The sequence below is a fragment of the Somniosus microcephalus genome, chromosome 5 (assembly GCF_052327205.1).
Source record: "Somniosus microcephalus isolate GS21.2 chromosome 5, FLI_Smic_1.0, whole genome shotgun sequence".
Classification (NCBI taxonomy): Eukaryota; Metazoa; Chordata; class Chondrichthyes; order Squaliformes; family Somniosidae; genus Somniosus; species Somniosus microcephalus.
In genome coordinates this window covers 100,344,355-100,371,726 of record NC_140991.1, presented here as the reverse complement: position 1 = coordinate 100,371,726, position 27,372 = coordinate 100,344,355, and the positions used below count along the sequence as shown (strand labels likewise).

The 27,372-nt window shown below is 42.9% G+C and overlaps 1 protein-coding gene across 6 annotated transcripts in view; it reads right to left on the bottom strand.

Annotated features, from left to right (window-relative positions):
• ankrd28b (ankyrin repeat domain 28b) overlaps window positions 1–27,372 on the bottom strand; it is a 289,025-nt gene that overhangs the window by 88,798 nt on the left and 172,855 nt on the right. For 5 of the 6 annotated variants that reach the window (XM_085988033.1, XM_085988035.1, XM_085988034.1 and 2 more), the window contains 4 exons: window positions 15,831–15,945; window positions 11,457–11,539; window positions 10,397–10,460; window positions 7,499–7,567 (listed from right to left, as the gene is read on the bottom strand). In XM_085988033.1, coding sequence (XP_085844159.1) covers window positions 7,499–7,567; window positions 10,397–10,460; window positions 11,457–11,539; window positions 15,831–15,945 — 331 coding nt within the window. Of the gene's footprint in view, window positions 1–7,498; window positions 7,568–10,396; window positions 10,461–11,456; window positions 11,540–15,826; window positions 15,946–27,372 lie in introns of those variants that run through there. The other variant, XM_085988036.1, reaches the window with a different exon arrangement.

Sequence of the window (27,372 nt, the reverse complement as noted above, 5' to 3'; positions counted from 1 at the left end):
TGGGCTTCACTTGAACCATGCTGGGACTAGTGTCCTGGCAAATCGAATAACTAGGGCTGTAGAAAGGGCTTTAAACTAAAAAGTGGGGGGGGGGGGGGGGGGCGCGCTCAGGTGAGCGGAAATTTAGAAAGTCAAAGAGAAAGGAGAGGGCAATAGAGCAGGGTAGCGATGGGGGTAATGGTAACCAGAGTGTGACAGGAAGGGACAGAACGTATAAAAATAAGAGTGCATCAAAAAGTGGGGTCAAAGCACAGAAAAATAGTAAAAAGACAAAATTAAAAGCTCTTTATCTGAATGCACGCAGCATTCGTAACAAGATAGGTGAGTTGACAGCACAAATAGATTTAAATGGGTATGATCTGATAGCCATTACAGACGCGTGGTTGCAAGGTGACCAAGGCCGAGAACTGAATATTCAGGGGTATTTGACATTTTGGATGGATAGACAGAAGTGAAAAGGAGGTGGGGTAGCTCTGTTAATAAAGGATGAGATTAGTGCAGTAGTGAGAAATGATATCAGCTCAGAGAACCAAGATGTAGAATCAGTTTGGGTGGAGATAAGAAATAGTAAGGGAAAGAAGTCACTGGTGGACGTAGTCTATAAGCCCCCTAACAGTAGCTACACTGTTGGACAGATTATAAATCAAGAAATAATGGAGGTTTGTAAGAAAGGTACAGCAATAATCATGGGCGATTTTAATCTTCATATTGATTGGACAAATCAAATTGACCAAGGTAGCCTCGAGGAAGAGTTCATAGAGTGTATCTGGGATGGTTTCCTAGTACAATACGTTGTGCAGGCTATCTTAGATCTGGTACTGTGTAATGAGACAGGATTAATAAATGATCTCATAGTAAAGGATCCTCTTGGAAAGAGTGATCATAGCATGGTTGAATTTTAAATTCCAATTGGAGGGTGAGAAAGTTGGGTCTCAAACCAATAGCCTGATCTTAAATAAAGGCAATTACAAAGGTATGAAAGCAGAGTTGGCTAAAGTGGACTGCAAAAATAGATTAAAGGGCAAGACGGTTGATAAGCAATGGCAGACATTTAAGGATATATTTCATAACTCTCAACAAAAATATATTCCAGTGAGAAGGAAAGACTTTAAGAGAAGGGAGAACCATCCGTGGCTAACTAAGGAAGTGAAGGATGGCATCAAATTGAAAACAAAGGCATGCAATGTTGCCAAGATTAGTGGAAGGCCAGAGGATTGGGAAATTTTTAAAAACCAGCAAAGGACGACTATAAAAGAGATGAATTATGAGAGTAAACTAGCAAAAAATATAAAAACAGATAGTAAGAGCTTCTGCAGGTATATAAAAAGGAAGAGAGTAGCTAAAGTAAACGTTGGTCCCTTAGAGGATGAGACTGAGGAAATAATAATGGGGAACAGGGAAATGGCAGATACTTTGAACAAATATTTTGTATCAGTCTTCACGGTAGAAGACACTAAAACCATCCCAATAATACATAATCTAGGGGTGATAGGGAGGGGGGGAACTTAAAACAATCGCTATCACTAAAGAAAAAGTACTCGGTAAAATAATGGGACTAATGGTGGACAAGTCCCCTGGACCCGATGGTCTGCATCCTAGGATATTAAAAGAAGTGGCTGCAGAGATAGTGGATGCACTAGTTGCAATCTACCAAAATTCCCTGGATTCTGGAGAGGTCCCAGCAGATTGGAAAACCGCAAATGTACCACCCCTATTTAAGAAGGGAGGGAGACAGAAAGCAGGAAACTATGTATCAGTTAGCCTAACATGTGTCATTGGGAAAATGCTGGAGGCCATTATTAAGGAAGCAGTAGCAGGACATTTAGAAAATCATAACACAGTCAAGCAGAGTCAGCATGGTTTTATGAAAGGGAATCATGTTTGACAAATTTGTTGGGAGTTCTTTGAAGATGTAACGAGCAGGGTGGATAAAGGGGAACCAGTGGATGGGGTGTACTTGGATTTCCAGAAGGCATTCGATAAAGTGCCATATAATAGGTTACTGCACAAGATAAGAGCTCACAGGGTTGGGAGTAATATATTAGCATGGATAGAGGATTGGCTAACTAACAGGAAAGAGAGAGTTGGGATAAATGGGTAATTTTCTGGTTGGCAAATGGTAACTAGTGGGGTGCCAAAGGGATCAGTGCTGGGGCCTCAACTAGATACAATCTATATTAATGATTTGGATGAAGGGACCGAGTGTAATGTCGCCAAATTTGCTGATGATACAAAGATAGGTGGGAAAGCAAGTTGTGAAGAGGACACACAGAATCTGCAAAGGGATATAGACAGGCTAAGTGAGTGGGCAAACATTTGGCAGATAAGAGTATAATGTGGGAAAGGGTGAGGTTATCCATTTTGGGAAGAAAAATAAAAAAGCAAATTATTTAAATGGGGAGATTACAAAATGCTGCAGTATAGAGGGACCTGGGGGTCCTTGTGCATGAAGCACAAAAAGCTAGCATGCAGGTACAGCAAGTCATCAGGAAGGCAAATGGAATGTTGGCCTTTATTGCAAGGGGGCTGGAGTATAAAAGCAGGGAAGTCCTGCTACAACTGTACAAGGTATTGGTGAGACCACACCTGGAGTACTGCGTACAGTTTTGGTCTCCTTATTTAAGGAGGGATATACTTGCATTGGAGGCAGTTCAGAAAAGATTCACAAGGTTGATTCCTGAGATGAAGGGGTTGACTTATGAAGAAAGGTTGAGCTGGTTGGGCCTATACTCATTGGAGTTTAGAAGAATGAGAGGTGATCTTATTGAAACATATAAGATACCGAGGGGGCTCGATAAGGTAGATGCAGAAAAGATGTTTTTCCCTCATGTGGGAATCTAGAACTAGGAGGCATAGTTTCAGAATAAGGGGTCGCCCATTTAAAACTGAGATGAAGAGGAATTTCTTCTCTCAAAGGGTCGTAAATCTGTGGAATCTCTTCCCCAGAGAGCTGTGGAGGCTGGGTCATTGAATATAGTTACGGTGGAGATAGACAGATTTTTTGAACAATAAGGGAGTGAAGGGTTATGGTGAGCGGGCAGAGAAATGGAGCTGAGCCCAAGATCAGATCAGCCACGATCTCATTAAATGGCAGAGCAGGCTCGAGGGGCCAAATGGCCTACTCCTGCTCCTATTTATGTTCTTATGAAACTGGAAACTGTTAAAGTGGCAGAGGGCGTCGGAAGAATTGCGGATGTAAGTGGGAAGAGACTGGACAAGGCGAGAAAAGAGAGTGTTGAGATAGGAAGAGATAAGTTCCGTGGGGCAAGAACAGGCTGAAATGTTGGGTCTATCAGGGCTGTCCTGTTCATGGACCTTGGGAAGGAGGTAGAAGCGGGCTGTGCTGGGTTGTGGAACTATGAGTTTGGCAGCCCTGGAGGGAAGATCTCCAGAGGAGATGAGGTCAGTGACAGTCATGGAAACGATGGCTTGATGTTCAGTAGTGGGGTCATGGTCCAGGTGGAGGCAGGAGGAGGTGTCAGAGAGTTGGCATTCAGCCTCCGCTAGGTAGAGGTCAGTTCTCCAAACAACAACAGCACCACCCTTGACAGCAGGTTTAATGACAATGTTGGGGTTGGATCTGAGAGAATGGAGTGCTGCAAGTTCAGAGGGAGGTAGGTTAGAGTGAGTGGGTGGAGTAGAAAAAATGAGACAGCCAATGTCATGCCACCATGCCAATGAAAAGATCTAGAGCGGGTAAGAGGCAAGAGGGAGGGGGCCAAGTGGAACGAAAATTCTGAAGATGGGAGTGAGGGGAGCAGAGAAATTGAGACGGCCGATGTCACGCCGGCAGTTTGCAATGAAAAGATCTAGAGAGGTTAAGAGGCCAGAGGGAGGAGTCCAGGTAGAATGAGAATTCTGAAAATGGGAGAAAGGGTCCGCTGTACGAGGGGAAGACTCCTGGCCAAAGAAGTGGGCATGGAGATGAAGGTGACGGAAAAGGAGCTCAGCGTCGTGCCGAGCTCGAAATTCATTGAGGTGGGGGCGTAAGGGGATGAAGCCCAGGCTTTTGTCTCTCAATACCATGCTCTCCACAGCCTGGTTATTTTTCAAAATCACACCACGAATGAAGTCCCTCTAACCATCCTGCCATGCCAATTTTCTCTTTTCTTCTTCCCACTTCTGATGAAGGCAGTGATTCCTGTTGGGATACGGTTCCATGGGCATTGCCAATCATCTAGTGCTTTGTCCGAGTAGCCATTTTATGAGAGCCTAGATCGTGTCAGCAAGCTGAGAGGCATCACAGCCGAGCTCAATCCTGTCCTCACTCAATTACATATAAACACTTTCCTAGAGGCCTGAAATAGCAATCAAGAGCAGTAACCCTAGCTAACTTTTCAGCCGACTAGTATCCATGCCAGGCAGCCCATTTACTAATAGTAACATAGTAATGCTTTGGTCTATCTAGCCTTCCCTGCTAAACTTCTAATCAAGAACCTACCTGATGCGAGAACTAATAGCTCTGTATCCTCATTACTAACAGGAATTCATCTAGTCCTTAAATCCTACCATTGTTTACAGTTCAGCTGCCCATTAATTCTTTCACCATGGATAGCATAACAGCAGCTACAGGGAACATGATAAATGACATCCAATGCAACAAACAAAAATAACTTCAACCAAATTAGTCGATAAATATCTATATATGGGAGGGGTTACAAGTCAACAATCTCATTTATCGTAACAAATTACCCCATGGTATCTTTTTTTCAAATTATTTATTTCCCCAAATAAGAATGAGGGGAAATTAAACAGTACATTATAAATATAATTCTTTGTTGACAGAACAAAATGGAGGTTTAGAGCAGCTGCATTCTGCACAAAGACTAGCATATTATTTTACTTAATATTGTTCACATTCCATTTACAAAAAAAATGCAAACACCATACTAGGGACAGGTAAATAAATGGGGAAGTACATCTCAAGAGTCATGTGGCCTTCCCCTATTTTGCTGTTTGGTGGTGAGGACTCCTGCTTAGCCCCCACTCCACCCATCTCTGCCATTTTCTTGTTCCATGCCCCTAAGTCCTCAAGAGGAGTCTGCCAGGCCTGGGCACAGGGCGACAGCACTGGCGGTGTGTCTGCCTGGACAAGGAAAATAGGAGGGCGGAGCTTGGAATTGCAACTGGGAGGGAGGGATTGAGTGAGAGGCTAAGCTGGGAAAGAGTTAAATAGCTGTGCAGTTGGGAGTAAAGTGCAAAGCAAAGATGGTCCAAATGTGGCATGAGGTCAATGCAGTCAAGTCAAGTGGAAGAGGGGCAGATAAAGGTGAAACACAAGAGCAGATGCTGTTACTAGAGAAATAATAAATCTAGTGAGTCTCAACCCTCATGGGTCACAGATCACTAGAGTAATGGGGAAATAAGTCATATGATTCCCACAGCTCAATCAGATCAACAAGACTAGGACTAACAGGTGAAGTGGATGACTAGAGCACCCAAACTCTCATTTCTTTTAGTATAAATGCTAGCAACCTCAGTTCATTTGAAAATTAAAGGCAACAGAAAAAAACAAATCGATATGAAGCCATTAGAAAATTGAGGTCAGGTGGAGAACTACATTCATAAGAAAGAGGAAGGTAGGTAATCTAAAGTTCTTCCTCATTTGTACAACCTCTACATTTATGGTAAAAATCATACAGAAAAACAGAAGTGGGATTCTCAATAAATTAAGCTAGCTGATATCTGGGAATCATCCTGTTCTTCGAGCAAGATAATAACAATTAATTGAAGCCAGTGGTTTGCTTACTCTTTGCAAATGTAAATTTGGACAATAAATTTGGCCTCCGAGTGCAATTTTAAGTAACACTTATGTTGCAAACCAAATACTGGTTACACATGTGCTACATTTTGTTAATTGCCTTATAGATACCTTACATGAAACATCCACAGAATATTCCTTCTGACGAGATGGAAATCTGGCTCATTGCTATATGGACATGGAACTTGGTTTTAAAGAAAGAAATAACTTGCATTTATAAAGCACCTTTCATGAGCTCAGATTGTCCCAAAGCTCTTCATAGTCAATTAAGTACTTTTGAAGTGTAGTCACTGTTGCAATTTAGGAAATGCGGCAGCCAATTTGTGCACAGCAAGGTCTCACACACAGCGATTAAACAAACGATCAAATAATATGTTTTTAATGATGTTGGTTGAGGGATATGGGTCAGGACAAAGGGAGAATTCCCCTTCTCCTTGAATACTGCCATGGGATCTTTTACATTCACCCGAGGGGGCAAATGATTTGCTTCCAGAAGGTCGTATTCTACGACATCCTTGTAAGCAGATGCATGTAAATTACAAGAAACTCTTGTTTAAATGGCACCTAAATATCCGGAATTCTCCATTAACTGGCAAAATTCTCACTCTGAAAACAACACCTCAATAACCGGCAATGTTGCCGAGTCTGAGTCTCCCGCGGTGGCCGAGTTAGTCAGTGGGGGTAGTTCTCCAAACTGCCACTACTCGGCTTCTTGGCGCTGTCGGAAGTCGGAACACCTCAATAACAGGAGTCGGACTCTCCCGCGCTGTATACAGTCGTTTACTGTATAAGTTTTGTTTTACTGTTAAGTAATTAAAGAGTTATGGATTACCCTCAACTGGCAGTACTGTACTTAATCAAGCATCTTTCACCATCCATTTAACACAACATTCTGTAGGTGAGGACCCAATTACTGTATACTGCATGTTTCTTGATTTTTTAATTTTTCTTTGTTAAAAATAGCCTCGGTAGATAATCCTCTCCGTCATCTGGAATTTTTGATCAACCGGCACCATCCCGGTCCCGTCGGTGCCGGATAAAAAAAGTGTTTCCTGTACTAGGCTATAAATTAGGGAAGGGTTCTTGTGTTTAAACATCCAAACAGTAGATGGGAGACAACTGGGAACACCAGGAAAATTCCATTGGAAAAAGAGGAGCCTCATGACCCAAGCTAACATGACTACTTCAGGCATCATATCCAGAATCCTTAATATTTCTTTCATTGATGCATCTCGAAAGAAATAAAATCACAAGCCCTCCTTGGAAGAGCCAGAAGCAGTATTGAGGCACTGAGAATAGTAATAGTACATCTGGAACTTAAATGCCAAACAAAATCAGATTGTCCTGCATCAGAAAACCTAGCTTCTAAAACACACTAATATTCTGGACAATTGTCTGAGTGGACTCTTGAGAGGGTGCTATGATGGGTCAAAATAAATAGAAACACAGGGATCGATATGCCAATAAGATCACAAGCATGGACAAAGTAAGACAGCATTTGCAATGAGGACCAACAGGTCTCGTTGGCAACCTCCATTTATTTGAAAGGAAACAGCAAAACCAAACTGATATGAGGAAATTAGCACCAAAAAAGGACAGATAGAGAACTACACAAGAGGAAGGCAGGCACACCTTTATATGTATATTTGGAATAAATATCAGTGTACATATTCTTAGTATTCATAGTTTTACTTAGCTGCATAATGAATTATCATAAAAATCAGCTTCATTTCTTACCGTCCAAATTTATCCTTTTTGTTGAAATCAGCCCCACTGTTAAGCAACAGATTTAAGCATTCCAGATTTCTAAAAAAAACAAAATATATAGCAAAACTAAGCTATAAAATAAAACTCCTATGTTGAAATTCAGCAAACATATTGATAATATTTTATGCAGTCTAATCATAAAATTGTACAACTGTTCGCAGCAAGTGTAATTTTAGCCTGTCCTCCCATTGCTAATGAATTATTACATTAACAGTTTCTAGAAAAATATTGGCACTGAATTATTACCTTTACAAAAACCTAAAATGCCAATGTATTTTGAAATGCCTTTTTTCCTTGCCTATTTTCTCCTTGATGGGGTGCAGTTTTTTGGTCCATATTTGAAATGATACCAAAGGGGGTATAATTAATTATTTAGAAGAACTAACAAGCTGCAAAAGGATATTAATAAGATCAGGCAGTGGGCTAAAAATTGGCAGATAAAATCAATGTCGCTAAGTGTGAGGTGTTCCACTTTGATTTTAAAAAATAGCAATAATTATACTCTGGATGTGCAACATCAGAGGGATTTTGCAGTACAGGCTCACAGGACATTAATGTCAGAACACTAGGTTGATAAGGCTGTAAAAAATGGAACTATAGATTTTATCACAAGAAATATGGAATATAAAACCAAGAGGTAATGATAAGCCTATGTAAAACTGTAATAAGACCTCAGTTATAGTACTGTGTGCAGTATTGGGCTCCACACTATAGGAACAATATTGAGACTTTAGCAAGGGTACAACGCAGATTCACTAGGATGCTGCCTGGAAATACGAATACAAAAAGACTTAAGAAATTTGGTCATTTTTCATTAGAACACAGATTATACAGCGATATGATAAGTGTTTAAAATTATAGAATGATGAGACAGGGTAGGAAGGAAAAAGGGGTTGAAGGGATATAGAAACTGGGTGGGTAAATGTGACAACTATTTGCTAGTGTGGAGGGTAAACACCGATACAAACGGTTTGGGTCAATGATCCTGTTTCTATGTTGTAACTTTTATGTATAAGCAGATTGTCTCCAGTAGTTGATTAATTAAGAATATGGGGCCATAGATACAAGATTAAATGCAAGAGATTTAGAACAGGGTGCAGGTGAAACATAAGAGGTGTGAAGCTGTGGAATTTACTTCCAGGGTTAGTGGTTGAGGTAGAAACTCGGTCAACATTCAAGATTAGATTGGATAGGATAGGTGGAGAAGGAAAGGGTTGAAAATATATGGAAACAAGATGGGTAAATGTGATTAGAACTACAGTCTCCCACTTAAAACGTCCATGTTTAAAACGGGCAGTCGCTCATATCAGAAAACATTATAACCATTAGCATTAATGTCTGCATTTGAAAGTTGCCGATTATTGCATCTTAAGTGTTCTGTTAATTTTCGGCAGAAACAGCTGTGTTTATTAACCTGTGATCTTGGATGAGTGAAGTAAGTTTTTAAAAATATATTTGTTTAACAAAAATAACACTTCATGCACAATGCCACGGTCACCATATTATAAAAAGGATATAGAAGCACTGGAGAGGGTGCAAAAAAGATTTACATGGGTGATATCAGAAATCAGAGATTATACCCACCAGGAAAGGACGAACAGGCTGGGTCTCTTTTCTCTTGAAAAAAAAAGGCTGAGGGGTGACCTGGTCTTTAAAATCATGAAAGGTTTTGATAGAATGGATAGGGAGAGTGTGTTTCTACTTGTGGGGAAGAGCAAAACTAGAGGCCATCAATATAAGATAGTCACCAAAAAATCAAATAGGGAATTCAAAAGAAACTTCTTTACCCAGAGAGTGGTGAGAATGTGGAACTCGCTACCACAGGGAGTGGTTGAAGCGAATAGTATAGTTGCATTTAAGGGGAGGCTAGATAAGCATATGAGGGAGAAAGGAAGAGAGGGTTATGCTGATAAGAGTTTGATGAGGAAAGACGGGAGGAGGCTCAAGTGGGGCATAAACGCCAGCATGGACTGGTTGGGTCCAATTGCCTGTTTCTGTGCTGTATATCCTATGTAACAATATGTATTGGCTTTTAAACAGTTCATTGGGAAAAGCTGAACTGTTTTTCCCAATGAACTGTTTCATCCAGCACTTTCTCTAAATAACCATTATTCATGGTTAAGCCTGGACATAGCATGTCCCTAGGCAAGAACTGCTGAATTGAGATCAGGAGTGGGAATCCTGTCCAATTCCTTTTTGAGCTACGGCCAAATGTAACAACCTATTTTTGTCCTGGCTAAGATCAGGTAGTAGAGCACAGTCCAGGAATCAAAAAGGATAAATTTGGGACCTTCTTGTATTGCTCAGCAACTCATTGTGCCATTGGCAGAGCACTTTAAACATCTTCACAAGGATATTCATAGCATGCTATTGGAATCTCTTGAATTAATTTAAATGTCCTCAAAACATGAGCAATTTAAAAAAAACAGACAATTTATGTCTTTATGTTATTGGAACTGAAGTTTAACCTAAACACTATTTATAATAAACCAAAAGAACAAATTCTGATGCTTAATCGCACTATAAAGAAGGTCAAGACAATGTGTGTGCAAGTGTGAGCTCCTAATATGGCAGCAGTTATTTAACTGGAACAAGATGGCAGAAAGAGTCAAGGGCTGCATAGCAAGATGCCTTAATACAGGTTTTCCTGAATGAATTTCAAACAAGGTCATTTTTGACGACAGTACTTCATTTGCATTCACATTTTAATTAGCCCAGCTCCCACACAGCTAATGGCATTTGCTGCTTGCATGCTATTGACTAGATATAACTGCTGCTCTATGAGCCATAGGGATATAATTACAGCTACGACAGCACTGTTGATGGCACCGTGCTATTTACTCAAAAAAGCACAAGGTCATTACTCACCCTCCAGCAGCAGCCGCATGAAGACAGGTCCTACCAAATTCATCTGGGGTGTCTATATCAAAGCCTGTGCAATGAATAAGCTCTTTGTGAAACCATAAAAGGAATATTCATGTCTCCTGCCAAATTGCCAGCAGAGGTTTTAAAGCTGAACTGGTGTTAAGCATGGTTTTGTTTAAAAAAAATATAGCAACAGTATAAAAAATTGAAAGCAACATTTTTACTTTGTTAGAAAATGACTAAGTTATCACATCATGTTTAAAATAATCAACTAGACAATCCCCATCCACACACTGACTGGTAATCAGGTATTTACTTGACATGATGTTTTACAGTATACAAGATATAGGAATTTTTTATGGATGGACATGAGACAAGGGCAGTGGTGTCAGCATTTGGCTCACCTTTGGAAGGCAATTACTTACATCAAGGTGATCAGTATATAATAGCTGTAATAGTCAAAAGTGGAAATGATTTTCAGGAATCCCCCAATTTATTCTAGTACACAAGAGTTAACACCAAGTTCCCCAGTTCCAGCAGTCCAATAACTAGTTTACAACACATAGGGAATTCAGATTCATTAAACATTTACAGGTATGCTACATACAACATGCACACATATTTATTTGCTCATGGTTTTTTAACGTATTTATCTTATTTTACTTGGTCTTAACTTTATGTAGCAGAAGAAACAAGTGTATGTGATTTTGGGGAGTGGAAGTCTATGGGAGAGGAATCTAGTGACAGGAATGGATGCAATTTTTGTGGTGACTCCTAGTTCCACATCGTAAGATGGTCATCTGAATATCCAGGAGCCAACTCTTAAGCGCTGAAACAAACAGAATTAGGGATCCAATACTTAACTATAAACAAGGTATAGGTTGCAAAAGTACTGGAACTAACCTTTAAAAAAAACAGAAATGTACACTGATCATGACCATATTCCTAATTGTCTTTACTTCAAGAGTCAGCAGTGGAGGGAAGTGAGAAGAGACTAAATGCTGGTTATGATTGGGGTCTAAACATCAATTTGTAACTGAAAGGTTAACTTTGTTACAAATACCTGAAGACAACAGCTTTCGACAGCAATCAGAAAAGCCACTTAAAGCTGCTAAATGTAGTGGAAACATTCCGTGGATACCCCGGCTAGAATGGAAGAAACAGAATTTTTAAAACTTTTAAGCTATTCAAAATAGCCCATTATTTAGAGAATGAACAACTACTTTCCTTGGTTAAAATCTTTCACAACTTTTTTGGCAGAAGCAAAATTACTTCCAGCATTAAAGGCTGTCATTAAAATATCAGATCGGATCGCATCAACTTGTGTTTTAAGTTACGGTATACTGATCTTTCTCTTTAACCCCATACTGATAGCTAAAATGTGATCTTGGTAAACACATCAATTAAAATACAAGAAAACTAATTATAATGCAATACACACAGTTGAACATTGATAAACAATTGGAAAAGTCACAACTTGTCCTCACCCTGTGAACGAATGAAATCTCAGCACTGTGCTTCAATCAGCATCTATGTTGTCACAAGAATAGCTGACAGATAGCAATTGTATTTCAAATTGATTAATGTATGTGAAGTGCCGTGGAAACCGTTCAGAAAGAGCAATTAGGTGCTACATAAATGCAATGTTTTTCTTCATTAGTAATACATCTTGCAAGCAATTATCAGTGAATGGCTGCTCTAAATATCTTCTTAGCTTCAGAAATATAGGTTTATGATAGTAATGATTCATTTATAAAATCACCTGGCACACTTAAAGCAAGGTGCCCATGACTAATAAGTGCATATATATTCAATATAGATACACAAATACAATATATCTACATTTCTATATCTCTATCTATATAACAGACACAGCAAATTCAAATGGATTTGGATAGGTTGGAAAAGGTGGCTGATGAGTAGTAAATAGCTTTTAAGCTAGACTAATACAAGCCAATTGGACTAGAGATGTAAAATAAAAAGAAACAGTATAAACAAGATGGCTCTAGGCTAGAAGACACAATACAGAACAGAGATCTGGGGATATTGGTGATTAACTCACTGAAACTAACAGTGCGGTTGGCAGCAGCAGTGCGAAAAGCTCATCGTACCTTTGGACATATAGGTTGAGGGACAGAGTACAAATTCCAGGAGGCGACAAGCGTATACAAGGCACCGGAACACCTATCCTGGAATACGGTGCATAATTCTGGTTGTTATACTACAGCAAAGATATCCAGTAACTGGAGGTAGTGAAGAAATGGGCAACCAAACTGGTAACTAGTTTAAGGCATCCAAGCTATGATGAGAGGTTGAAGAATCTGGAATTGTTTACTCTGGAGAAGAAAAGGCTCAGGGAAGATATTCAATTATTAAAGACCCTAAAGGGAATAGATAAACTGAACACTGATATTATGTTTGAGAACATCAAACTTTAGAAATCGGAGAACATGGACTCAAGCTTGGAAGAGGGATGGTGCATAGACAGTTTAGATTTAAATACTGCTGCAGAAGGCGGTGAACGTGTGGAACAGAACGCCCAGTGCTTAAAAAAAATTGATAGAATTGAATAGATATTTGAAGAGTGGGCAACTGGGGTGTACTTTTTTTTTAGGACTTGCCAGATGGACTGCAGAATCTTTTCCGGTTCTGTATTTTCCTATGTTGTTTACCCTGCTATTCATGGATGTCTATTGTGCATTGAAATGGGTCTTCAGGTTTTCAACAGGCTAGAAGTTAATATTCTTGCAATATGTAAAATACTGGCATGTGCTCTACTGCTAAGCTTCAGTTTCTTCCATGATCTGCCAATAAAGAAACTGAAGTCCCGGTTAATTTGGAATTGCTGTTACCAGTGCTTAGTACAGTATGTGTGTGCTCATGTATTTCAACATAGTATTTAAGGCAGCCAAATATTTCAAAGCTTATTCACTTACACCACTTTAAACTTACATGAATGAATGCTGCTGCTTACTGAGTCTTACTTGTACGCAGCCCCATTCAAGTTTATAAAGTAATTTTTTTTTTTAAATAACAATGCTAATACACATTTATTGTCACTTTTACATGGTTAATTGGTAAGTAATTTTCAAAGCTCTTTGCATTTCAGGAAAAAAGTCTTTAACTGTAAAAAGTCAGTCATCCTTCCAGTGAATAAACCTTTTAAAACAGAATTTGCACTCAATATTTTTGACGGGGATATAGAGTCCTGATTGTAATGCTATAAGGCTCTGTTTAAACTGCAGTTATCCAATATCAAAAGATGGAGCAACAGGTTCCAATATGTGAACTGAGGTCATTCATTGATGGTATTCTCAACAGACATCCTTAATTTATTAATGTACTGGTAAATCACAGTGCATGTTGTTATACTGTTTAAAATATGAGACTAGTTGACCAAATCTCATTAAACAAATCTCCGTCTACATTTTTGGCAGGAGCCATCATAGCAAATGTGAAACATTTCATTAACGTTTAATATATAATTCAGTCCCATAACCCAACACTATGAGGGGGGGAGGGGGGAAAGTGATTTATGAATTAGAAAATAGTGTTCTATGACTACTGAAAAAATATTCAGAAATATCATTTGAAAAAAAAAAAAGTTCCACATGAAAGGCTTTTAAAAAGTAACGGCACAAAATTAATGGCAAATTAGCTAGTTGGATTGGAAATAATCTCAGCAATGGAAAGCAGCTAATAAATTTGAAAAATGATCTGTGACCCGTGGAATTCTGTAAGTCTCATGCTATACATAAAAGATACAAAGGAGAGTACTTCATTTATTGTAAAATTTTCTGATGACAGCAGGATACATCAGGGTGACAAGTAACTGATGCGACAAGCATCGAGATCTGCTTGGATTAAGCAATGGAAGATCAGTTTTGTTGTGAGTAATGTGTTCCATGCATCCACGTTTTCTTTACTCTCCATCACTGGATGGCAGAGCCTTCAGCTGCCAGTCCCGCTTTCTTTAAGTTCCACCCTAAACCTCTCTGTCTTTCCCACCCCCCCCACCTTCATTCAATCTTTAAAAACTTTCCTGAAGCCCATAATTTTGACCAAATTTTCCCACCATCCCTGGTGCCCGTTCCTTTTTATTTTTTCCTCTGTTAAGTGTTCTGGGTTTTTTTTTTAAGAAACAGAACTGAACTACAATTCTATCGGCATTCCCATTTAGTGAAAAGGTAGAAAAATCTCACCGGTGATCTATACAAGGTTAAGATTGAGAGGGGATCTCATCGAAACCTATAAAATTCTGTCAGGCCTGGACAGACTAGATGCAGGAAGGATGTTTCTGATGGCCGGGGAGTCCAGAACTAGGGGCCATAGTCTAAGGATAAGGGGTAAGCCATTTAGGACTGAAATGAGGAGGAATTTCTTCACCCAGAGAGTGGTGAACCTGTGGAATTCTCTGCCACACAGGGCGGTGGAGGCCAGTTCATTAAATATATTCAAGAAAGAGTTGGATATATTTCTTAAGGCTAAAGGGATCAAGGGATATGGGGAGGAGGCAGGGACAGGGTACTGAATTTGGATGATCAGCCATGATCTCATTGAATGGCAGAGCAGGCTCGAAGGGCCGAATGGCCTACTCCTGCTCCTATCTTCTATGTTTCTATGGAATTATTGAAAGCATCTAGTCAACATAAAACTAACATTGCTAAATACTGGAATGCATTGAGCATTTGATTGCAAGTCAAATGAAAATAACCTTGTATAGATCACTGGTGAGATTACATCTAGAATAAGAAACCACAGAACAAGAAAAATAAACAGCTCCCACCAAGCTCAACACTTCTGTAGACCATGCATAAATCTATCCTCCCATGGATTCTATTGCACTTGTTTAATCTTCTGAGAAAATGTTCAATACAAATGTGTGCAATTTTAGGCACCTACTTTTAAGAATATTAATGTTATAAGATTCACAGAACAGCAACTAGAATCATTCGAAGACTTAGTATCTCATGTTATGAAGTAAGATTCACTGAACTGAATTTCTGTAAGAGAAGTCAGAGAGGAGGCATGATTCAGGTGTCTAATGATTATAAGCACGGTGCAGATGTAAGTATATTATTTGAAGCCAGGTTGAAACCCTGATCTGTGCCGAGTTAGCTGACCCTAGCCATGGCAGTGGTAGGGGTACAATTGCCCTTAGTTCTCCCTGACAGTGATTTGGCAGTGTGCCCCCCCCCAAAACCTGGTGCAAGAGAGAGAAAGAGAGAGAGAGAAAGAGAGAGAAGGGTCACTGATCCCGATCACTACCTACCTAGCCCTGGTAGAATTGCACATGGAAATGTCAAATGAGGCTTGGGTTTCGCTGTGATACTTCTGCAGTTGAACTGCCTACTGGCACTGTCCATTAAGGCTCACATAAATAATGGATACTTAGGCAAGGTACTAACAAGTGCCAAAGTCAATAGCTGTTACTCACTTTGCAGTGTCAGCTCCACTGGTGATTAGTGTGTTTATAAGTAGTTCATGTCCATATCGAGCAGCTATATGCAAAGGAGTATTACCATTCTTATCTTCACAATCTATCTCTGCACCTATAGAAGAAAAATAAATCAGTATGAGCATTAAAAAGTATGTTTAAACTTTTGTTGCTATTTAATAGATTTTTTGAATGAGTGTTAGACGATATATTTTGTTATGTGCACTATTTAGCACTAGCTGTTGAATAACAATGTTATTATAATTATATTTCTCATTATAAAAGCTTTCCTACTATTTCACAGTCCAAAGCCTTTACTTATGGAATAAGCTCAAAGTGGTTATTTTCACTCACTACACATCTTTTGATTCCAAGTAATTTGTAGAAATTCAACTAAAATTCTTGTTTGACTACCAGTTAAGAACTTGAAATCTGACTCACTTTGCATTTTTAGACTTTCGTGAGATCTGTCTTACCAAGACAACCTGCTGCTGTTACAAGAGGTAGGGACAAAACCGTGATGGGACCCAGGAAGTGGTTAACCTAAATCTTCAAACAGGTGAAAGGCCACCAATTGATACTGCTAGGCTTACAAGTCACATTTATATAACAAAATGGAAATGATCATACTTTTGAGAATACCAAACTGCTCATCTTGCAAGATGAATGGAACATTGTAGTACAGGCGGAGATAGATGGGCCGGTCAAGGAAGTCCCTAATCATTCTGTGAACATCAAAACTTACATCACGGCACAGCAGCACTGAACTTAACATTACACAGAAGTCCAGAGAAGCACAAGGTACAGGAAACTTTCATTTATCCGGAGGTTAAATGTCCGGAAAGCTCTATCTACCGGCAAAATTCAGGAGTCGGTTCAGATAATTTTTTTCTTTTCGTTGTTTTTCTCCAGTCCTGGCTCTGCAAGCGTCTCTGTAGCTAAGCAACAGCTTTAGCTAGACGCTTGCAAGCTGCGCCGACTGTTTTGAAGCTGTTGCTAAGCAACAGGGTTTGTTGCTTCACACGGAGCTCTGAGCTCCGTATGTTTTAACATTAGCGCTGGTTTCTACGGCAGTTTTGATCTAACGGCACCAGCTCGGTCCCGTCGGTGCCGGATACCAGAAAGTTTCCTGTAGTTAGCTTGTACATTAGTAGTATACAATTCGTAGGATCATGACATTAACACCAATATGGTACAACTATGCTCTTATAATAGCTCATAAAGATGAATGAGTGGAAGATTTCAGGAGAGCTAGACAATCACTTGTGTTTCAACGGCAACCAAAATATTCATGGGTCTTATCAGTGTGGTAAACCACTGTTTGTATTCCACTGTGTACATGCCTGGACATGCCTCGGCTGACTCCTCCCACAAGTCCTAGTATAAAGGTGACTGCTCCCCAGCCCTTTGTATTCTGGACCGGTCGACCACTCGAGGCAGACCTTCATTCTTTTGTTAATAAAAGCCTTTAGTTACTCTCTTAACTCTCAGTCTTTTATGAGTAATTGATAGCGCATCAATTTTATTAACAAAATTTTTATAATGGAGAAGATCCTCACACCAGCATGCCTGGACTTAGATCATCGGGAGGCGGACTCATCCACCAAGTTTACTCACTGGCTTAAGTGTTTCGAAAAATTCCTGACCGCCTCCGCAGCAATCAAATCGGACGAGGACAAACTGGATGTCCTGACCTCCAAAGTGAACCACCGAGTGTACTCGGTCATCCAAGACGCGACCTCGTACGCGGACGCTATCAAGCTCCTCAAGGACCAGTACACGCGCCCAGTGAACGAAGTGTACGCCAGGCACCTTCTGGGGAGTCGTAAACAACAACCTGGGGAATCGACCGTGGAATACCTTCAGGCACTGTCTGTGCTTGGCCGGGCCTGTGGTTGTAAGGATGTAAAGGCCGCCGTGTACACAGAGGAACTTATCCGGGACGCTTTTGTAGTGGGCCACAGATCCAATTACACCCGACAGCGACTGTTGGAGCAGAGTGACCTCGACCTCAACAAGGCCTCTGAACTCGCACTATCATTGGATGCAGCCTACCGGGGCATGGATGCCTACTCCTCTGCACCGTGGACGCCGCGGGGAATGACAGCCTGGGACACGGTAGGACCGCCTCATAGCGCCGTGCCACCCCAGCCACGGCCCAACTACCGCAGCAGTGTCCCAAGGCCAGACAGCAGTGCCCCAAGGCCAGAAATGCTACTTCTGTGGCCAGGCAAAACACCCCAGAGCGCGCTGCCTGGCGAAAAATGCGATCTGCTCGGGCTGCGGGAAGAAGGGACACTACGCTAGCGTCTGCAGGGCCAAAGCCACCCCGAACCCCAGCAGCGCCGCGTGTGGGCCATGCGGGCCACCATCTTGGGCCTCCCCGGCCATGTGCGAACCACCGGTACAGCAGCCATTTTGGACGCCTCCAGCCACATGGGGATCATGGACGCCGCCATCTTGGACGACAGCCGGAACGCAGCAGGCCCCCAACACCGCCTCATCTGATACCCGCAGCGACACACCGACCCCTACGCTGGCATCCGTTACACTGGACCAAGCGAGACCGCACCAGCTGGCCAGTTCCACAATGGACATTAAGGTAAATGGTCACGATACAATCTGCCTTTTTGACTCTGGGAGCACGGAGAGCTTCATCCACCCCGACACGGTGCGGCGTTGCTCTCTCCCAGTCCTGCCTGCGCATCAGCGGATTTCTATGGCCTCCAAGTCCCAGTCGGCGGACATCGGCGGCTACTGCGTGGTGACACTCGTAGTAGACGGGACTGTGTACGATCATTTTAAACTTCTGGTCCTGCCCGACCTCTGCGCTGCCGTCCTGCTGGGGTTAGATTTTCAGTGCCACCTTAAAAGTGTTACGATGGCGTACGGTGGACCCCTACCCCCACTCACAGTCCGCAGCCAGCAGCTTCCAAATTGCCCGCCGCGCACCAGGTACAACCTCTCCACACTCAGAGTCACCCCCCCCCCACTGTTTGCTAGCCTCACCCCCGACTGTAAGCCCATCGCCACAAAGAGCAGGCGGTACAGTGCCGGGGACAGGGTTTTCATTAAAACCGAAGTGGAGCGGCTCCTGAAGGAAGGGATTATTGAGGGCAGCACCAGCCCCTGGCGAGCCCAGGTTGTGGTCGTTAAGACCGGCGAGAAGCAGCGCCTGGTCATCGACTACAGCCAGACAATAAATCGCTACACCCTGCTGGACGCCTACCCACTCCCCCGCATAGCTGATATGGTCAACCAGATCGCGCAGTACCGCGTCTTCTCGACCATTGACCTGAAATCAGCGTACCACCAGCTCCCTATCCGCCCTGAGGACCGCCAGTATACTGCCTTTGAGGCAAACGGCCGCCTCTATCACTTCCTTAGGGTTCCCTTTGGCGTCATCAACGGGGTCTCCGTCTTCCAAAGGGAGATGGACCGGATGGTAGATCAAAATGCGTTGCAGGCCACTTTCCCATATCTGGACAATGTGACCATCTGCGGCCGTGACTTGCAGGACCATGACGCAAACCTCGAAAAATTCCTCCGCACCGCCCAACTCCTGAACCTGACATATAACAAGGAGAAGTGCATATTCCGCACAAACCGCCTCGCCATCCTTGGCTGTGTTGTGGAACACGGAGTCATCGGCCCCGACCCCGACCGGATGCGTCCCCTTATGGAACTCCCACTGCCTCAAAGCCCTGAAGAGGTGCCTAGGGTTTTTCTCCTATTATGCCCAGTGGGTCCCCTACTATGCGGACAAGGCCCATCTGCTGATCAAGTCCACCTCTTTTCCCTTGACGGCAGAGGCCCGCTTAGCCTTCCACCGTATCAAGGAGGACATTGCCAAAGCCACCATGCACGCAGTGGACGAATCCATCCCCTTCCAGGTGGAAAGCGACGCGTCCGACTTTGCCCTGGCCGCTACCCTCAATCAGGCGGGGAGACCCGTGGCCTTCTTTTCACGAACCCTCCAAGGCCCGGAGACCAGACACTCCGCTGTTGAGAAGGAGGCCCAGGCGATTGTGGAGGCTGTGCGTCATTGGAGGCACTATCTGGCCGGAAAACGATTTACCCTGCTCACTGACCAGCGTTCAGTTGCTTTCATGTTTAACAACAAGCAGAGGGGCAAAATCAAAAATGACAAGATCTTGAGGTGGAGAATCGAACTTTCCACCTACAATTACGAGATCTTGTACCGGCCCGGGAAGCTCAATGAACCCCCGGATGCTCTATCGCGTGGCACCTGTGCCAGCGCGCAGATCAATAGACTGCGGGCCCTCCACAATGACCTCTGCCACCCGGGGGTCACCAGGTTCTTCCACTTCATCAAGGCCCGCAACCTGCCTTACTCTATTGAGGTCAGGACCATGACCAGGAACTGCCAAGTCTGCGCTGAGTGCAAACCGCACTTTTATAGACCAGACAGGGCCCACCTGATAAAAGCCACTCGCCCCTTCGAGCGCCTGAGCGTTAATTTTAAAGGGCCTCTCCCCTCCTCCGACCGCAATGTGTACTTCCTCAATATTATTGATGAGTACTCCCGTTTCCCGTTCGCCATCCCCTGCCCGGACATGACCAGTGCCACGGTCATTAAATGTCTGAACGACCTCTTCACCCTGTTCGGTTTCCCCAGCTATATCCATAGCGACCGGGGCTCATCGTTTATGAGCGACGAACTCCGTCAGTACCTGCTAACTAGGGGTATTGCCACAAGCAGGACCACCAGTTACAACCCCCGGGGGAACGGACAGGTGGAAAGAGAAAATGCGACAGTTTGGAAGGCCGCCCTGCTAGCCTTAAAAAGTCTAGGGGCCTTCCAACCTCCCGCTGGCAGGATGTGCTCCCCGATGCGCTCCACTCTATTCGGTCACTGCTCTGCACTGCCACTAACGCCACCCCTCATGAGAAAATGTTTGTCTTCCCAAGGAAGTCCACATCGGGGACATCGCTACCGCCATGGCTGACGTCCCCAGGGCCGGTCCTACTGAGAAGACACGTGAGGACCCATAAAACGGACCCCCTGGTCGAGAGGGTCGACCTCCTCCACGCCAACCCCCAGTATGCTTACATTGCATACCCGGACGGGCGGGAGGACACAGTCTCCATAAGAGACCTTGCACCCTCGGGGGCCGCAGTAACCCACTACTCACTACCACCCCCCCCCACGACCCGATATCCAGCCCCAGCAGATGGCAGGCCTGGGCCCCGCGACCCGCTCGACATCTACGAGGACGACACGCCTGTGCCACAGCCCACGCAGGACTCGACGCCGGAAGCTCCACTACCCCTGCCGTCGCCACGCCGATCACAGCGGCAGACAAGACCTCCGGAGAGACTCCAATACACTAACTTCTAATACACTTCACCCCGCCGGACTCAATTTTAAACAAGGGGTGAATGTGGTAAACCACTGTTTGTATTCCACTGTGTACATGCCTGGACATGCCTCGGCTGACTCCTCCCACAAGTCCTAGTATAAAGGTGACTGCTCCCCAGCCCTTTGTATTCTGGACCGGTCGACCACTCGAGGCAGACCTTCATTCTTTTGTTAATAAAAGCCTTTAGTTACTCTCTTAACTCTCAGTCTTTTATGAGTAATTGATAGCGCATCAATCAGGAGCGATAGGAAATTATGTATCTTTCACTCATACAAAGGCAAGCTGATTAACCTTGAATGTCCTGCTATAGCATTTGTTTAAATTGCTAGACATTAAATGTTCAAGATGTCATTATAAAATATTTGAGTAAAATTTGTTTGGTGTGAAGTAACAAATCTTGTTTAACAGTATCTTAAATTAAATCTTAAATGTATGATTTGAAATGGAGCAGAAGAGCAGAGGCACCTAGGTGTGCAGTTACACAAGTCATTAAAGCTGCTGTGCAAGTAAATAAGGCCACAAAAAGGCAAACTGAATCCTTGGTTTTGTATCTACAGGCATAAAATATAAAAGGAGGTAATATTAACCCTATACAAGACCTTAGATAGGTCAGTTGGAGTGTTGTACACAAGTTTTGGGCACCCTGTTCTCGAAGGATATAAATGTAATAGAAAAAGGTGCAGTGCAGGTTGACTTGGATCTCACTGGGGATGATTGATCACGGTTATGAAGTGAGATTTGAGAAACTAGGGTTTTTTTCCCCCACTGGAGCAGAGAAGGTTAAGAAGTGACCTGACAGAAGTCTTCAAGATTATTAAGGGTTCTGGTTATGTAAATACTGATAGATTTTTACATTGATCGATGAGATGGTAACAAGAGGGCACAAATTTACAATTACAAGAGTTAAATGGGAGGTTAGAAAACATTCTTTATAGAGGTAAGAATCTGGAATTTTCTGCCACAAAGTGCTGTTGAAGCAAAGTCTATTAAGTACTTCTGCAAGGGAATTAGATGGCTACTTAAACAAGAGGAATATTAATCTTTAAGACATATCAAGTCACTGGGCCTTTACAATTGTCTAAGCAGGAGATTCCTAGCTATTTGGTCTGAGCTATCAGTGTTTATATTGTATGTGCCTTTGAAGCCTACTTGTGATTTACCATTTTATTTAGTTATACGAGGTTCTCTCCTCCCTTGCCAATGATTCCATTCCCTTCTTGGCCACTTATTCAGGCTGAACAAAACCATGCTCAACCTTGGCACTGTTTGACCCTGAGCTGAGCTTCAAATCCCATGTCCCAAATCACCAAAACTGCTTACTTCCACCTCCACAAAACTGCCCGCCTATACTTCTACAAAAGCAAAATACTGAGGATGTTGGAAATCTGAAATAAAAACAGAAAATGCTGGAAATACTCAGCCAGTCAGGCAGCATCTGTGGAGAAAGAAACAGAGTTAACGTTTCAGGTTGATTATCTTTTATCTGCCTATAACGTCTGCCTGCCTTCCCCCACCTCAGCGCCTTCACCACTGAAACCCTTATCCACGCTTTCATCACTTCTAAAACTCGATTACACCAATTCTCTCTTTGCTGATGATCCATCGTTCAGCCTCCATAAACTCCATATTCTCCAAACCGTATCCTGTCCTGCACTAAGTTTTGCTCACCAATTACCCCATCTCTTTTGACTTATATTAGCACCATCTTCTAATATATTCAATTTAAAATCCTTGTCTTTGCCTTCCAATCCCTCCACAGCTTCACTCCTCCCTACTCAAGATAAAAAATCACGGGATTGGGGGTAATATTCTGGCGTGGGTGGAGGATTGGCTCTCGAACAGAAAGCAGAGAGTTGGGATAAATGGTTCGTTCTCAGATTGGCAACCAGTAACTAGTGGTGTTCCGCAGGGGTCAGTGCTGGGTCCCCAACTCTTTACAATCTATATTAACGATTTGGAGGAGGGGACCGAGTGTAACATATCAAAGTTTGCAGATGATACTAAGATGGGACGGAAAGTAGTGAGTGAGGAGGACATAAAAAACCTGCAAAGGGACATAGACAGGCTAAGTAAGTGGGCAGAGATTTGGCAGATGGAATACAATACTGGAAAGTGTGAGGTTATGCACTTTGGCAGGAAAAATCATAGAGCAAGTTATTATCTTAATGGCAAGAAACTGGAAAGTACTGTAGTACAAAGGGATCTGGGGGTCCTGGTGCACGAAACTCAAAAAGTTAGTATGCAGGTGCAGCAAGTGATTAAGAAGGCCAATGGAATGTTGGCTTTTATTGCTAGGGGGATGGAATATAAAAACAGGGAGGTATTGCTGCAGTTGTACAAGGTATTGGTGAGACCGCACCTGGAATACTGCATACAGTTTTGGTGTCCATACTTAAGAAAAGACATACTTGCTCTCGAGTCAGTACAAAGAAGGTTCACTCGGTTAATCCCGGGGATGAGGGGGTGGTCATATGAGGAGAGGTTGAGTAGATTGGGACTCTACTCATTGGAGTTCAGAAGAATGAGAGGCGATCTTATTGAAACATATAAGATTGTGATGGGGCTTGATCGGGTGGATGCGGTGAGGATGTTCCCAATGATGGGTGAAACTAGAACTAGGGGGCATAATCTTAAAATAAGGGGCTGCTCATTCAAAACTGAGATGAGGAGAAACTTCTTCACTCAGAGGGTGGTAGGTTTGTGGAATTTGCTGCCCCAGAAAGCTGTGGAAGCTACATCATTAAATAAATTTAAAAGAGAAATAGATAGTTTCCTAGAAGTAAAGGGAATTAAGGGTTACGGGGAGCGGGCAGGAAATTGGACATGAGTCTAGGTTCGGAATGGTCATGGCCCTGTGGGTAGTGGAGTGGGCCCAGGGGCCGTGTAGCCTTGTTCTGCTCCTACTGTGTTCTAATTCTGTGTTAGATTTCAGGAGATGGTTTTATTCCTGTTCCTGGCTGGGGTGGAGATCGCCTTTACAGAAGGTAAGTACTGTAGAAAATATATGGACAGAGTGATCTCCTGGAAGAATTTCAATCGCCTAGATGGGTCGGAGAGGAATTTCCCAGATTTTTTTCTCCCAAATTGGCCATTGGGTTTTTTATCTGGTTTTTCGCCTCTCCCGGGAGATCACATGGGTTCGGGTAGATGCAGAGTGATATAAGATTTGAGGTTAGGATCAGATCAGCCATGATCTTATTGAATGGTGGAGCAGGCTCGAGGGGCCGATTGGCCTACTCCTGCTCCTATTTCTTATGTTCTTATGTACCTCTGCAACCTCCTCCTGCCTTGCATCCTCTCCTGCACCCGCTGGTACCTCACCACCCCAGCCCCCCACCTTCACCCACCATTTAAGCTGCCTCAGTCTTGCTCCCTAGAACTCCCTTCGTAAATGCCACTGCCTCTACTTCCCTGTCCTCCTGTATCTGACCTAGTGATGTTACCTGTCCTGTGTCACGTAGTTCAGTGTCTGTTGCTCGTTATTTCACACTAAAAAGGCTATATAAACGCAAGTTGTTGTTTTCACCTTCCTTTATTTCCGTTCAGACCTCAAAGTAAAGAAGGGGTACAACTGTTGCCCTGTATTAAGCTTTCATGTCTGCTTTCTTTGGCAGCTGAAAAAGCGAATGGGAACGCTTAATATCTGACTTCACATATGTTTTCCTTTAGACATGTGTTCTGAGCTACAAGTATATTTATTTTGAAACAGGTTTAAAGTACTCGAGGTTTGTCTCACGAAATTTGATGTGTTTGCTCTTGCTTCTTTTTAACTTTGCTTAATAGATCAGATTTGTGGTTGGTAGCAAATGAAATAAAGCCTGTTAGAGTGTTTATTTATCTATCATTCAGAGAAATCTAGTTACCATTTCCAGTGCATATACTGTCAATAAAACGGTTTATTATTCATGTAGGGAGTATGACTTTGCCGATTACTTTGTGCACAAGGTCATGCTTCGGTTCCCAGGAAGCACAAACTTACGTGCGGAAGTAATCCTCTGCACAAGAAAAAATATCTGGAGAGCACCCGAATAGTAACAAAGAGCAACTGTATAAACTTGGGAGCAAAAAAAAAAAGCACTCCTATAACTTTCATAGGCCAAAACAAGCAGTCATGTCAGTATTTAACGTAGTTTTGGTGAAAGATGAAACTCAGCTATAACCAAGGCACCTAGAGTTCTGTGGCTCCTAATGGCCAAATTTTGCAGTAAGAGCAACAAAATTCTGCAATGTATGTCCAGGGTATGGGGATATGTCAATCGCAATACAACAAAGCTAAACTGGTAACTTTTGTTGAGAAAAACTGGACATTAAAATAGTTTATAGTAATAACAGTTTACTTTGCTTAGCCACGTGATGTTTAGTTACAGTAATAGCTGCCACTTAACACCTTGCTATCGCACCGGACATCACCTAGCCAGGTGACAGCTAGATGTTAAGTGACTGGGAACTAATACATGGTGGGGCAATAGCCATACCTGATGTTTTAAATCCGAACAATGTTAATCGACACCAATCTTCTAATCCCCAATGCAGCCCGGTAATCCCAAGTATTTTACAGTCTGCACACTTTGATCTGTTGAACTGTATTTAGGTTCTGCAAAGTCTTCTGATAAAGGCCCTGAAATTAATACAGTTATATAATCCCTATAATCTATCCTACATGGAGATTAACAAACTGCAAATAAATGGGGATTAAAATATTGTTTATAGTTGACACTGAGGGTAGCAAGGGCACAGAATGTGCTCTGGGTGGGGGACTTCAATGTCCATTACCAAGAGTGGCTTGGTAGCACCACTACTGACCAAGCTGGCCGAGTCCTGAAGGACATAGCTGCCAGTCTCAGCCTGCAACAGGTGGGGAGAGAACCAACAAGAGGGGAAAAACCTACTTGACCTCGTCCTCACCAATCTACCTGTTGCAGATGTACCTGTCCATGACAGTATTGGTAGCAGTGACCACCGTAGAGTCTTGTGGAGACGAAGTCCTGTCTTCACACTGAGGACACCCTCCATCGTGTTGTGTGGCACTACCACCATGCTAAATGGGATAGATTCAGAACAGATCTAGCAGCTCAAAACTGGGTATCCATGAGGCGCTGTGGGCCATCAGCAGCAGAATTGTATTCCACCACAATCTGCAACCTCATGGTCTGGCATATCCCTCATTTTACTATTACCATCAAAGCAGAGGACCAACCCTGGTTCAATGAGTGTAGAAGAGCATGCCAGGAACAGGGCCAGGCGTACCTAAAAATGAAGTGGCAACGTGGTGAAGCAACAACACAGAACTGCATACATGCTAAACAGTGGAAACAGCATGCTATAGACAGAGCTAAGCGATCCCACAACCAACAGATCAGATCAAAGTTCTGCAGTCCAGCCACATCCAGTCATGAATTACCTAGGATTACATAGGATATACGGCACAGAAACAGGCCATTCGGCCCAACCAGTCTATGCCGGCGATTATGCTCCGCCCGTCTTTCCTCATCTAAATCTATTAGCGTAACCTTTTATTCCCTTCTCCCTCATAGGCTTATCTAGCCGCCCCTTAAATGCATCTATACTATTCGTTTCAACTTCCCATCACTGAATGGTGGTGGACGACAATTAAATAACTAACGGAAGGTGGAGGTTCTCTGAACGTCCCCATCCTCAATGATGGCGGAGTCCAGCACACGAGTGCAAAAGACAAGGCTGATGGGTTCGCAACCATTTCATCCAGAAGCTCCGAGTGAAAGAGTCATCTCGACCTCTTCCCGAGGTCACCACCATCACAGAAGCCAGTCTTCAGCCAATTCGATTCATTCCACGATATAGGAAACTTTGCGATATCCGGCACCGACGGGACCGAGCTGCTGCCGATCTATCAAAACTTCCGGATAGACCAGCGCTAATGTTGAAGGATACGGAGGTTTTCATCTCCGTATCTGACAACAAACACTGTTGCTTAGCAACAGCTTGTAAACACTCGGCCCGTAACTTGGAAGCGTCTCTGAAGCTGTTGCTAAGCTACAGAGACGCTTTCCAGAGCCTGACTGTTTTTATAAAAAAAAAAATAAAAAAAAAATGCTAGAAGGAAAAAAACCTAACCAAAACGGCTGCTGATTTCTGCCGTTAGATGGAGGTTTCCAGACATACAGGAAACTTTGGTTTAT